Source organism: Zalophus californianus, chromosome 1, assembly GCF_009762305.2.
Source record: "Zalophus californianus isolate mZalCal1 chromosome 1, mZalCal1.pri.v2, whole genome shotgun sequence".
NCBI classification, from domain to species: Eukaryota; Metazoa; Chordata; class Mammalia; order Carnivora; family Otariidae; genus Zalophus; species Zalophus californianus.
In genome coordinates this window covers 201,115,207-201,128,893 of record NC_045595.1, presented here as the reverse complement: position 1 = coordinate 201,128,893, position 13,687 = coordinate 201,115,207, and the positions used below count along the sequence as shown (strand labels likewise).

Sequence of the window (13,687 nt, the reverse complement as noted above, 5' to 3'; positions counted from 1 at the left end):
CTTATTATTGTACATATGTCAGTTTTTTTTTCTTTAAAATTTTGGGGGCACTTTCTTCTAACAGACCAAATTACACCCAAAATCTAGTGTGTGCCACTGATCTATGCACCATCCTGATCATATTTGATCATATTCTGTTTTAGTTTTTTTGTTTTGATTTACCTTTATCTTTTTCTTTTTCTTTTTTTTTTTTTCTTTCTTTCCCTTTCTTCTCCCCCGGTTTCAGGTCTCTTCTGATTTGTTTAGTGTATATTTTTCTGGGGTCGTTGTTACCCTGTTAGCATTTTGTTCTCTCATTCATTTATTCTCCTCTGGACAAAATGATAAGACAGAAAAAATTCACCTCAAAAAAAAAAAAGAACAAGAGGCAGTACCGACTGCCAGGGACACAATCAATATGGACATTAGTAAGATGTCGGAACTAGAGTGAAGAATGACGATTTTAAAGATACTAGCTGGGCTTGAAAAAAGCATGGAAGATTTTAGAGAAACCCTTTCTGGAGAAATAAAAGAAATAAAATCTAACCAAGTAGAAATCAAAAAGGGTATTAATGAGGTGCAATAAAAAATGGAGGCTCTAACTGCTATGATAAATAAGGCAGAAGAGAGAATTAGTGATATAGAAGACCAAATAATGGAAAATAAAGAAGCTGAGAAAAAGAGAGATAAACAACTACTAGATCATTAGGACAGAATTCGAGAGATAAGTGATACCATAAGATGAAACAATATTAGAATAATTGGGATCCCAGAAGAAGAAGAAAGAGAGAGAGGGACAGAAGGTATAATGGAGCAAATTATAGCAAAGAACTTCCCTAATTTGGGGAAGGAAACGGGCACTAAAGTCCAGGAGGCACAGAGAACCCCTCTCAAAATCAATAAAAATAGGTCAACACCCCGACATCTAATAGTAAAACTTATGAGTCTCAGAGACAAAGAGAAAATCCTAAAAGCAGCTCGGGAGAAGAGATATGTAACCTACAATGGTAGAAACATTAGATTGGCAACAGACCTATCCACAGAGACCTGGTAGGCCAGAAAGGATTGGCATGATATATTCAGAGCACTAAACAAGAAAAATATGCAGCCAAGACTGCTGTGTCCAGCTAAGCTGTCATTGAAAATAGAAGGAAAGATAAAAACTTCCAGGACAAACAAAAACTAAAGGAATTTGCAAACACAAAACCAGCCCTACAAGAAATATTGAAAGGGATCCTCTAAGCAAAGAGAGAGTCTAAAAGTAACATAGACCAGAAAGGAACACAGAAAATATACAGTAACAGTCACCTTACAGAAAATACAGTGGCACTTAATTCATATCTTTCAATAGCTATCCTGAATGTAAATGGGCTAAATGCCCCAATCAAAAGACACAGGGTATCAGACTGGATAAAAAAACAAGACCCATCGATATGCTGTCTGCAAGAGACTCATTTTAGACCCAAAGACACCCTCAGATTGAAAGTGAGGGGGTGGAAAACCATTTACCATGCTAATGGACACCAAAAGAAAGCTGGGGTGGAAATTCTTATATCAGACAAATTAGATTTTAAAACAAAGACTGTAATAAGAGATGAAGAAGGACACTATATCTTACTTAAGGGGTCTATCCAACAAGAAGATCTAACAATTGTAAATATCTATGCCCCTAACATGGGAGCAGCCAATTATATAAGGCAATTAATAACAAAAGCAAAGAAACACATTGACAACAATACAATAATAGTGGGGGACTTTAACACCCCCCTGACTAAAATGGACAGATCATCTAAGCAAAAGATCAACAAGGAAATAAAGACTTTAAATGAAACACTGGACCAAATGGACTTCACAGACCTATTCAGAACATTCCATCCCAAAGCAACGGAATACACATTCTTCTCTAGTGCCCATGGAACATTCTCCAGAATTGATCACATCCTAGGTCACAAATCAGGTCTCAACTGATACCAAAAGATTGGGATTATTCCCTGCATATTTTCAGACCACAATGGTTTGAAACTAGAACTCAATCACAAGAGGAAAGGCGGAAAGAACTCAAATACGTGGAGGCTAAAGAGCATCCTACTAAAGAATGAATGGGTCAACCAGGAAATTAAAGAAGAATTTAAAAAATTCATGGAAACCAATGAAAATGAAAACACGACTGTTCAAAATCTTTGGGATACAGCAAAGGCAGTCCTGAGAGGAAAGTATATAGCAATACAAGCCTTTCTCAAGAAACAAGAAAGGTCTCAAATATACAACCTAACCCTACACCTAAAGGAGCTAGAGAAAGAACAGCAAAGAAAGCCTAAACCCAGCAGGAGAAGAGAAATAATAAAGATCAGAGCAGAAATCAATGAAATAGAAACCAAAAGAACAGTAGAACAGATCAACGAAACTAGGAGCTGGTTCTTTGAAAAAATTAACAAGATTGATAAACCCCTGGCTAGACTCATCAAAAAGGAAAGAGAAATGACCCAAATCAACGAAATCATGAATGAAAGAGGAGAGATCACAACCAACACCAAAGAAATACAAACAATTATAAGAACATATTATGAGCAACTCTATGCCAGTAAATTAGATAATCTGGAAGAAATGGGTGCATTCCTAGAGATGTATCAACAACCAAAACTGAACCAGGAAGAAATAGAAAACCTGAACAGACCTATAACCACTAAGGAAATTGAAGCAGTCATCAAAAATCTCCCAACAAACAAAAGCCCAGGGCCAGATGGCTTCCCAGGGGAATTCTACCAAACATCTAAAGAAGAATTAATACCTATTCTTCTGAAACTGTTCCAAAAAATAGAAATGGAAGGGAAACTTCCAAACTCGTTTTATGAGGCCACCATTACCTTGATCCCCAAACCAGACAAAGACCCCATCAAAAAGAATTACAGACCAATATCCTTGATGAACATGGATGCAAAAATTCTCACCAAAATACTACCAATAGGATCCAACAGTACATTAAAAGGATTATTCACCGCGACTAAGTGGGATTTATCCCTGGGCTGCAAGGTGGGTTCAACACCTGCAAATTAATCACTGTGATACAATACATTAATAAAAGAAAGGAAAAGAAACATATGATCCTCTCAATAGATGCAGAAAAAGCATTTGACAAAGTAGAGCATCCTTTCTTGATCAAAACTCTTCAGAGTATAGGGATAGAGGGTTCATACCTCAATATCATAAAATCCATCTATGAAAAACTCACAGCGAATATCATTCTCAATGGGGAAAAACAGAGCTTTCCCCCTAAGGTCAGGAACATGGCAGGGATGTCCACTCTCACCACTGCTATTCAACATAGTATTAGAAGTCCTAGCCACAGCAATCAGACAACAAAAAGAAATCAAAGGCATCCGAATCGGCAAAGAAGAAGTCAAACTCTCACTCTTTGCAGATGATATGATACTTTATGTGGAACACCCAAAAGACTCCACCCCAAAACTGCTAGAACTCATACAGGAATTCAGTCAAGTGGCAGGATATAAAATCAATGCACAGAAATCAGTGGCATTCCTATACACTAACAACAAGACAGAAGAAAGAGAAATTAAGGAGTCGCTCCCATTTACAATTGCACCCAAAAACCATAAGATACCTAGGAATAAATCTAACCAAAGAGGCAAAGAATCTGTACTCAGGAAACTATAAAATACTCATGAAAGAAATTGAAGAAGACACAAAGAAAAGGAAAAATGTTCAATGCTCATGGATTGTAAGATCAAATATTGTGAAGATGTCAATGCTACCTAGAGCAATCTACACATTTAAAGCAATCCCTATCAAAGTACCATCAAGTTTTTTCAAAGAAATGGAACAAATAATCCTAAAATTGGTATGGAACCAGAAAAGACCCCGAATAGCCAGAGGAATGTTGAAAAAGAAAAGCAAAGCTGGTGGCATCACAATTCCAGACTTCAAGCTCTATTACAAAGCTGTCATCATCAAGACAGTATGGTACTGGCACAAAAACAGGCACATAGATCAATGGAACAGAATCGAGAGCCCAGAAATGGACCCTCAACTCTAGGGTCAACTAATCTTCAGCAAAGCAGGAAAGAATGTCCAATGGAAAAAAGACAGTCTTTTCAACAAATGGTGTTGGAAAAATTGGACAGCCACATGCAGAAGAATGCAACTGGACCATTTCCTTACACCACACACAAAAATAGACTCAAAATGGTTGTAAGACCTAAACGTGAGACAGGAGTCCATCAAAATCCTAAAGGAGAACACAGGCAGCAACCTCTTTGACCTCAGCCACAGCAACTTCCTCCTAGAAACATCGCCAAAGTCAAGGGAAGCCAGGGCAAAAATGAACTATTGGGATTTCATCAAGATAAAAAGATAAAAAAGATTCTCATAGAATCTACACTCTTGGTGGGAAGAGACTTACATGAACATAAGTAGAAATGCATATTTATTTAGAATTGGTGAAAAATGCATAGTACTTGAAAGACTAAACCACTGGCAGTGCTGGGGATGGAATTGGAGTCTGATATGATCTAATTCAGAACAGATTTCTCTTGTGACTAAATTTGAATCCAAACCTGAAGGAGAATGAATGATTATTAGATGGGCAGTGTGAAAAGGTCAGGGGATTTGGGAAGGTGCTTTAGGTAGAGAGAATAACATTATATCCATGTCAGTAATAGCATAGGAATCTCTCTCTCTATGTGTGTATTCATTCATTTACTTTCATATAGCTTCAAATCAATCTAATAGACATTTAGCTAAAACTTTTCAACTCATTTGTACTTGTTAAAACTTGCACTGGCCACTGAATGGGACAAGACATCATCTTTCAAAATAGACACACAATAAGTTGGGAGAATGTCTGAACATTTTCAGGTGTGCAACTCCTGAAAGGGGAGAAAAGTGAGGCAAGGTGAGGATGTTTTGAGTGTCCTAATTTTTCCATGCTGATGTTACACTTCCTCTTCTATTCACTGGAAACTGATGCTGCAGGTAAAACTTGGACACATTTTTACGGGGAGAAGTCAAAAGTCCCTCAACTTAAATTAGATTCTTTAAGACCTCAGAACAAGTCCCTGGAGGACAGGACAATAGAGTAAGTCAGCAGTCTGTATTGTCAGATTCCTCTCCCTGATTGTGATTTGATCATAATTTGCGGACGGGATGGAGGTTATAGATTCTTACATATGTGTACAGTCCAGACTGTTCCTGTGAGCTGCAAAATATCTAATTCTCTACATTCTTTACTGGGATGGCTCACAGGCAGCTCAGACTCCACAGCTGAAATGTAACTCTTGATGTACTTCTGAAGGGTCACTCATCCTTCAAGGGCCTCTTATCTCAGTACAATGCCATTCCCACCAATGAAGACAGTCACCCTTGACTTGGTTTCCACCTCCAGTCCATCACCTACCCTCTCCAGTTATAACTCCCATGCACAGTGCAAATCCATCCACCCCTTTGCATCACCTATACTCTGACCAACTCCCTCATCTCCCATTTGGACAATTGCAATAACCTTCTAATTGGTTTCTTCATGTTCTATTTTGTGCCTTTCCAATCCTTTCCCCCCAAATATCGATATATTGTTTTGGGGGGATTTTCTAGGTTTTTTAAAAGATTTTATTTATTTATTTGACAGAGGGAGACACAGCAGGGAGAGTGAGAGAGGGAGAAGCAGGCTTCCCCCTGAGCAGGGAGCCCGATGCGGGGCTTGATCCCAGAAACCCGGGATTGTGACCTGAGCTCAAGGCAGATGCTTAACCACTGGAGCCACCCAGGTGCCCCTCAGTATTTTGTTTGTTTTTATGTGTTTGTTTTAGAGAGAAAGAGGGAGAGCATGAGTGGGGAAGGGTAGAGGGAGAAGGAGAGAGAGAATTCTAAGCAGGTTCCACACTCAGCCTCATGAGGGGCTCGATCTCACAACCCTGAGATCATGACCTGAGCCAAAATTAAGAGTAGGAGGCTTAACCACCTGAGACACCCAGGAGCCCCTTGTTCTTGTTTTTTACACCTACTTGATCATGTCAGTTCTGTGCTTAAAATCTTTAAGGGGCTTTGCATGGATCTCAAGAGAAAATTATTAAATGGTTCCCAAGGGCCCACACATCTGGACTTTTTCTGCACTTGCAGCTTCATCTGTCCTCACTGCAGCTCCTACATCCCTTGTGTTCAAGGCCTTCCATCCGTGTTAGCCCCAAGTTCCCTGACCTCAGTGCGTTCACCCACAATCTCCCATGCTTAGGAGGCTCCTTATCTCACTCTTTACCTGATGATCTAATACTCAAGCTTCAGGTTATAGGTTAAATGCTATTTTGTCAGAGAGCTTTTCCCTTACCTCATAATTAAAATTAAAGTCCCATCTCTTTATCTTCTCAATATACCTTATTTTTTCTATACTCTGTGTTTTTTATCCACAACCATATCTCAATTTATAATTACAGATATTTTTTAATCACTTGTTTATTATTTACTACTCTCACTAAAACATAAGGTCGTGAAGGCATGGGATAGAGTCATGGTCAAAAGATAAGTTTTCAGTTGAGCGGGAAGCAGTCCAAGGATTGGTCTTTTGCACCATGCTAAGGGATTTGGATTTTATCTTGGAGGAAGTGGAGAACAATTGAAAGAATTTAGCAAGGTGGTGGCATGTTCAGAATTTGATTCGGAAAGCTCTTTGTGGTCCACAGTGGAGTACGGATGAGATAGGAGTAAGACCAGAGGCAAGAAGATTAAATAAGACATCCCTGAATTGATTCAGATGAGAGAGGTTGAAGGTGAAACTAAGGCATAGTGATGTTATAACAAGAAATATTTTTTAAAGATTTTATTTATTTATTTTAGAGAGAGAGGGAGAGGAGAGAGAGAGAGAGCAAGCAGGGGGAGGGGCAGACAGAAAGAGAATCTGAAGCAGACTCTGAGCTGAGTGTGGAGCCCGACACAGGACTTGATCTCACCACCACAAGATAATGACCTGAGCCGAAACCAAGAGTTGGATGCTTAACTGACTGAGCCACCCAGGCGCCCCCAACAAGAAATACTTTTAATAAATTAGAATATGGTGTCAATCAATGGTTGGGTTTCCTGCAAAGCGATCTCTGAGGTGGAGGTTAGGGTGTATTATTCTTTCTATGGAGTGCTCTTTGGATCAACACCTGAGGGAAAGAAGGGAAGGAAGAGTATTGGTATAAGAAGTCAAGTTGTGATGCAGAACCAGCTGATGGCTAAGGCATCAAACCAAGACTGAAACAAGTCCCTCTCCAAAGCAAATGCTCTTTACTGCCTCAATTAGAAGATGGTGGTTTCTTTCAGCCTCTATGGAAAAGCCAGTGAGGCAAGGGTATAAAAGTGTTATTTGAAGATAGTAGGTAAGAATGCCATGTTGGAGCAGTGGAAAATATAAGTGGATTACAATGAAAGGAGGGAATTTTCAATGGAACAAGAGCCCCTGAGGACATAGAAGGGGTTAAGAGTCACACAAAGTTGAAAAGCAAAACAATATCTCCTTTTTAAAATTTAAAGCAAGAAAGTAAAGCCAGTGCTGAAAATTGGCTTCGGCTGTAAGGGGCCAAAAACAAAAGCTCCTACATTATTTATGTTTCTCAGACTATTCTTATAATCAGGATGTACCTCCATTTTCTAAGTAAACATATGCTCTCACTTGTGTTTATTTGTAATACAGACCAAATATTCTATCTGATGAAAAAATCAAACAATTGGAAAAGAACAATAAGTTGGAAACTTTCAGGACAAAATGAAGATGGGATTTAAAGTGAGATAGAATGAGGAAGAGGAAATAGAACACAGAAGAGGAGGTGGAAGGGACAAGTCAGAGTAATGTTGGCAAATCCCTTCAGGGTGGGAATGGTTAATCTTGTGTCTCAGTAACCCAGAACAAAGGCAGAGAAAACCCTGCCTTCTGAGCTGGTGTTAGGAAACTATGAACTACACATGAGTCATCCATTTCCTCAATGATTCACATTCCTTAAAGAGGAAGTTCTCACTTGGTCTAGACTGGTACTAATACAGCAGCAACAACAAAGACAGATGATTGATAGATAATGGATATGTAGACCACCCATCTTAAAAACTCAATGGTTTCCATATTTCCTAATTCAATTAATGGGCTCTTTAAATCTGGATGGTATTGGACCTTCCATTGGCTCTTGGCCTGTGGTTGACTAAGATGGTAGACCTGTTGCAAACTACAATGTCTCACGGCTGGAATATGCTTGGTGTGCTCGCTTTTGAATAGTTTTCATCCATGAAATGGATTCCTTGCAATAGAATGTGAAAGAAAAAGGGGAAAGGTCCACGCTTCCCACATTAAGCACCTGTGGTCTCTGGGCAGTGGCAGGGAAGTGGCAGTCAAGAATGACAACTTGATTCTTGAACTTTGAAACAGCCTCAGTAGAATTTTGCTTGCTTTGAAAACTATTGGTAAAATTTCTGAAAGGGGGTGTCTGGGTGGCTCAGTCGTTAAGCGTCTGCCTTCAGCTCAGTTCATGATCCCAGGGTCCTGGGATCAAGCCCCGCATCGAGCCCTGCATTGGGCTCCCTGCTCTGTGGGGAGACTGCTTCTCCCTCTTCCACTCACCCTGCTTGTGTTCCCTCTCTTGCTGTGTCTGTCTCTGTCAAATAAATAAATAAAATCTTAAAAAAAAAATAAAACTACTGAAAGGTAGTATTAGTTTCAGGCTCAGTCCCATTCATATGAAAAGGCTTGAAAAAGCATCTCTTCCTCTCCCTTTTGAGTCAGACTAGTCAGGGGCAGTAAGCATGATAATATAGAGACTGGATTTATTTCTAGATCATTACCACATAGCCAGCCTAGCCAAGCACTCTGAAGACCTCACATTCTGCATCTGGCAAACGAGAGACTTAAGCCAGATAACTTTGAAAATACCTTCTATCTCTAAAAAGTTTTCTATTATCTGAATTTAAATAATTGCATAGTTAGTCCAAAGAGTCACTATTAATTGTTCCATAAAAATGGAGTATACATTTATAGCTTGATAAATGTGTTATATTTCAAGCTGACATTGAACAAACAGCTAATGGAAGTTTACATACAAGATATTTTTTCCCTGGAGACAAAGGGTTACTTAACAAAAAATATAATAATTACCAGTAAATTCAATTATAAGGACCACTTCTCTTTGTTCTTCTTTTCTGGATCTTAAGAATAAACTGAAATCTGATTTTTTTTCTTAGGACTCCTCCTTTTATAAAGCATTGGTGGTTTTAGTAGATGTCTTAAAACTAATACCTAAACATTTCTCCATATCCAGAAGTCTTTATTAAAACCAGAATTGACTATATTAAAGGAAAGTGACTTAGATTGGAAGAAATTACTAGATCATAGTACTAGATCACTAGATCACACTAGCAAAGTGTTTCTCAATTGTTCTCCAAAGAACTAGTAAGGTTTTGGTGCTGTCTTCAGTTGTGACTTAATATATATATTTATGCTTTTTTATCAGAGTGGTTTTTCAACCACTGTTTTCAACAGGAAGTTTTCAACTCTGTAATTAGCAAACCACAATGGGAGCTCTGACACTTAATTACAACACTGCTAAGACAATAATAATAAGAGGAATACCAAAGTTGAATGCAGTATTTCTTGACACACCTCTGGCTATCTTCTTATTGGCTGGGAAACACTTATATATGACTAGTAAATAATCCATACAGAAATGAATGTGTACAAAGGCAGCATGCATTTACAACAGGTACTTCTAGTCAGGCCAAGTTCACTCACTGTTGCTGATTTCAACTACAACGTTATGGGCAGTAACTGTGGAGAACCTCATCAGAGATTGCTGTAGACTCAGAGAGACCTCCTCCACGTTCAGGATTTCGAGCAGCTTCTACCATTCCAGATTGGCTCAGTCTTCAAAGGAGAGGAGATGGCATTTTATCCCCTGCAGATTGCTGGTCTGGTTCTTGGATTCCTTGGCATGGTGGGAACTCTTGCCACAACCCTTCTGCCTCAGTGGAGGGTATCAGCTTTTATTGGCAGCAACATTATTGTTTTTGAAAGGCTCTGGGAAGGGCTCTGGATGAACTGCATTCGACAAGCCAAGGTCCGGTTGCAGTGCAAGTTCTATGGTTCTTTGTTGGCTCTCCCACCTGCCCTAGAAGCAGCCCGGGCCCTCATGTGTGTGGCGGTTGCTCTCTCCTTCATTGCTCTGCTCATTGGCATCTGTGGTATGAAGCAGATCCAGTGCACGGGCTCTAACGAGAGGGCCAAAGTGTACCTTCTGGGGACTTCTGGGGTCCTCTTCATCCTGACTGGCATCTTCGTTCTGATTCCTGTGTGCTGGACAGCCAACATCATCATCAGGGATTTCTACAACCCAGCCATCCACGTGGGTCAGAAACGAGAGCTGGGAGCAGCTCTTTTCCTTGGCTGGGCAAGCACTGCCGTCCTCTTCATTGGAGGAGGTCTGCTCTGTGGGTTCTGCTGTTGCAACAGAAAGAAGCAAAAGCACAGATATCCAGCCCCTGGATACCGTGTGCCACACACAGAGAAGCGGAGGAATGTGACGATGCTTAGTAAGACTTCCACCAGTTATGTCTAATACCTGCTTTTGGCTCAAACTATGGATTACAATCAAGGTGTTTTGTAGAGTCCTGCCAGGCACTGTAAGTACATCAGGCACGAGAACTTGTTTTATGGCTGCATTTAAATGGAGATGAAAGTATAAAGGATATGTAGATTGTACTCTGTCACTTGTGGTAGGAATAGAAATGACTTGCTTTGGACATTCTGACCTCATGTGTATTAAATGCATTTACTATTATTAGACACAAATAATCCCCATTCCAATTTGTGTAGTCGAAAATCAAGTATATCCACATCCTTAGTATAATGATAACTACTTTTTTTTGACAATCATATACCACCTGCGAGGAAATTCAAATTTTATTGCAATTGATAATACACAGCAATAAAACATTCTAAAACATAACCTTAGTTATTTTTCCTCCAAATTATTTCTTGTAATAATACAGTAACAAGTGAAATATAGACTTTTCTTCTTTAAGCAATTATTCTGAAAAATAATAGATCTCAAATAAAGATTTTTAATTGAATTTGTCAAAATAATGCCCATCTAATGAAAGGAATTGGTATTCCTTTTGGAAACTCAAATGCACTGGCAATTAGAAACTTTTAGGGGGGAAAAAAGGGCTCTGATTTCGCTTAGGAAATTTACAAAGATGATTTTAAAGCACCTAATTTATACAGTTAAACTTGCCTGGAATTATATATTCAAAGGAAAATAATTGATAAATGAAAAGTAATGTGTTTCATAACTTATGATTTGCACCTACAAGCTATTTATGTTGGTAAGGTGCATCAATACAAGGCTATAAATATTCAACTTTCATCAAGAGGAAATACAGTTCTAATTAGGGAATTGAGGTTTGGGTGTTGAAGGGAATGGTTTCCGTTCCTTGTTTTATTCTTTAGTCATTGTTCAGGTCTACACACGCAAAGTAAAATGAAAAATTAAAGTAATGATTCAGGCAGTTAGGATAAAATAAGTACCTCCATCTTATTCTGTAATAAATAAATAGGTATGGCTAAGGCATCTTGTTTTGTTTGAATTATGTGTATTATTTTCTCAATTCTTCACTTCCCATGCATTTAACATTCCATATTTAATGTGCCAATATCAAGGCTAAAAGTGTGTGTTTTGGGGGTGGGGAAGGATGAGTATATGAGTGTTTACGGGGCAAAAGCACTCCTATGGGTTGCTTCTGAATATCTCCAATAGCTTATGAACCAATCAATGTTTATATATCCAGTTCTAACTCTTCAAATTTTGTGTTATTTTATAATAAAACTGTATGTAATTTACAGTACATATTTGCAATGAACAGATTACATTTGTTCACAAAATATTTATTGCATGTCCATCCTTACTATAATAAAATAGTTACATGTTTTCAATTATGTTGAAATATTTCACTGTGGGGTCAATTTCAGAATGAACTTCTATTCTCAAAAGACCATTTAATAACTCTGAAACATTAAATCAGAGATAACTTAAGGCCAGCTGTTAAGGTCACACCCTCACTCCATTCTACAAACCACCAGCAAGACTTCAGTAAGTCAAACCCTTGGTAACATAAAACTGTACTTAAAAAATTGTAATATGTAATGATAAAGGCCACATAAATGTAAATATCTTCAAATAATATCAATAAAAATTAGAAAAAACAATGACTTAGATTTTTTTCTAAGATTGTTTTTTTGTAAGACTTCCTTCAGTAGAACCTAAATTTTGGGTGTATTGAAAATGAGTCATTTATCACATATACAGACAAAGAAGTATGAAATCAAGACATTCAAGATATAGGCACATGGAATCATTTGTCTTACCTTTTGTCACACTAGAAGTAACTAGCCTCACATGATAGGTTCCAGAGACTAAATGAGGCATGTTATCCTGCTAGCAAGAGGATCAAAGAGTAAAAAGGTATAATGGGGGTAGAATCACAAAATTACTGGACATAACATTAGTCACTGAATTTGGGCAAAATTTCAGGAACTAAGAATTCTTTTGTTTGCTCTTTCATTAATCAAAGTGTACTTTTGGAAGAATAATTTCTATTTTCCCCACTCTGCTGCAAGATTTTCCCTATTAAACTACAAAGAAATTTCAATAATTTTAATGAATTTCAAGACACATTATGGATGTAAATCTTATACCAGATGTGCAAGAAATGCATCTTAATTTTCTGAAATTTAACTTAAATTCAACTTCTTGCATATTTTCCCATATATTACATGTTTCTTAGGGTCTTATGTAGGGCTAAGCAGTACTTGGGGTAATGGGTTCATGGGATCAGTCCATGATGATTCATACAGGTCACAAAGATGTCTATTATACCTGCTCACATGGTCCCTTTAGGCTTCTCAGCTCTATCAATTCTTTATCATGCTTGGCAATCTTTTTGATACTCTCTAGCTGTAGGCTGCTTAGATCAGCAGATTTCAACTTGGCTGCATATTAGAATTGCTAGGGGAATTTTGAAAACTACCAGTGCAGCCAATGTCAAGAAGATCTATGTAATTTCATAGATTCATGGCAAAACCTTGACCTGTTGACTTGGTTACCAGCTATTTACAAACATTGGTGAAAGACATTATTCCATCTCCCATAAGATAGTTTTGTTTTTAAATATTACCTCCACAAACCTCCTTTTCTACCATTGTCAATTTTTTTTTTTTTCTGTTTCATAGAGGCCTAAGCTTTCAGAAGCAAAAATGCATAAAGGCTAAAACTCTTCTCGGCTATTTTGACTTCCATTTTGCTGTACACTCCACCGAGCCAGTGAAATATTTGTGGGCTACCTTCTGGAATGGAAACCAGAGAAAGAGGAAAAATATAATATTATCTAGCCACACATGGTTGAAAACGTTTTAAAAGTGTAACCCTTTGTAAATCGCAATTTTAGTTAAATTCACACTAATAATTCTTTTCATTTGCAAAAAAGTTGATATGTTTAGCTCACTTGCTCTTCACAACCACTATATAATGTAGGAAGTGTAGACACCATTATCAACACAATTGTTGCAACTAAGAGAGCTGAAACTTTTTCCTAAGATTTTATTTATTTATTTTTGAGAGAGAGAGAAAGAGGGGGAGAGAGAGAGAGAGAGAGAGCATGGGGGGAGGGGCAGAAGGAGAAGCAGACT

The 13,687-nt window shown here is 38.1% G+C and overlaps 1 protein-coding gene across 1 annotated transcript; it reads left to right on the top strand.

Annotated features, from left to right (window-relative positions):
- The first annotated feature begins 9,884 nt into the window (after positions 1–9,884).
- CLDN17 (claudin 17) lies at positions 9,885–10,559 on the top strand. Its single transcript, XM_027587739.1, has one exon. It carries the CDS (start codon positions 9,885–9,887, stop codon positions 10,557–10,559), a length of 675 nt encoding a protein of 224 aa, XP_027443540.1.
- Positions 10,560–13,687: the final 3,128 nt, after the last annotated feature.

Coding starts and splice junctions, on each gene's coding strand:
- CLDN17 (XM_027587739.1), top strand. CDS start 9,885: ATGGCATTTTATCCCCTGCAGATTGCTGGTCTGGTTCTTGGATTCCTT.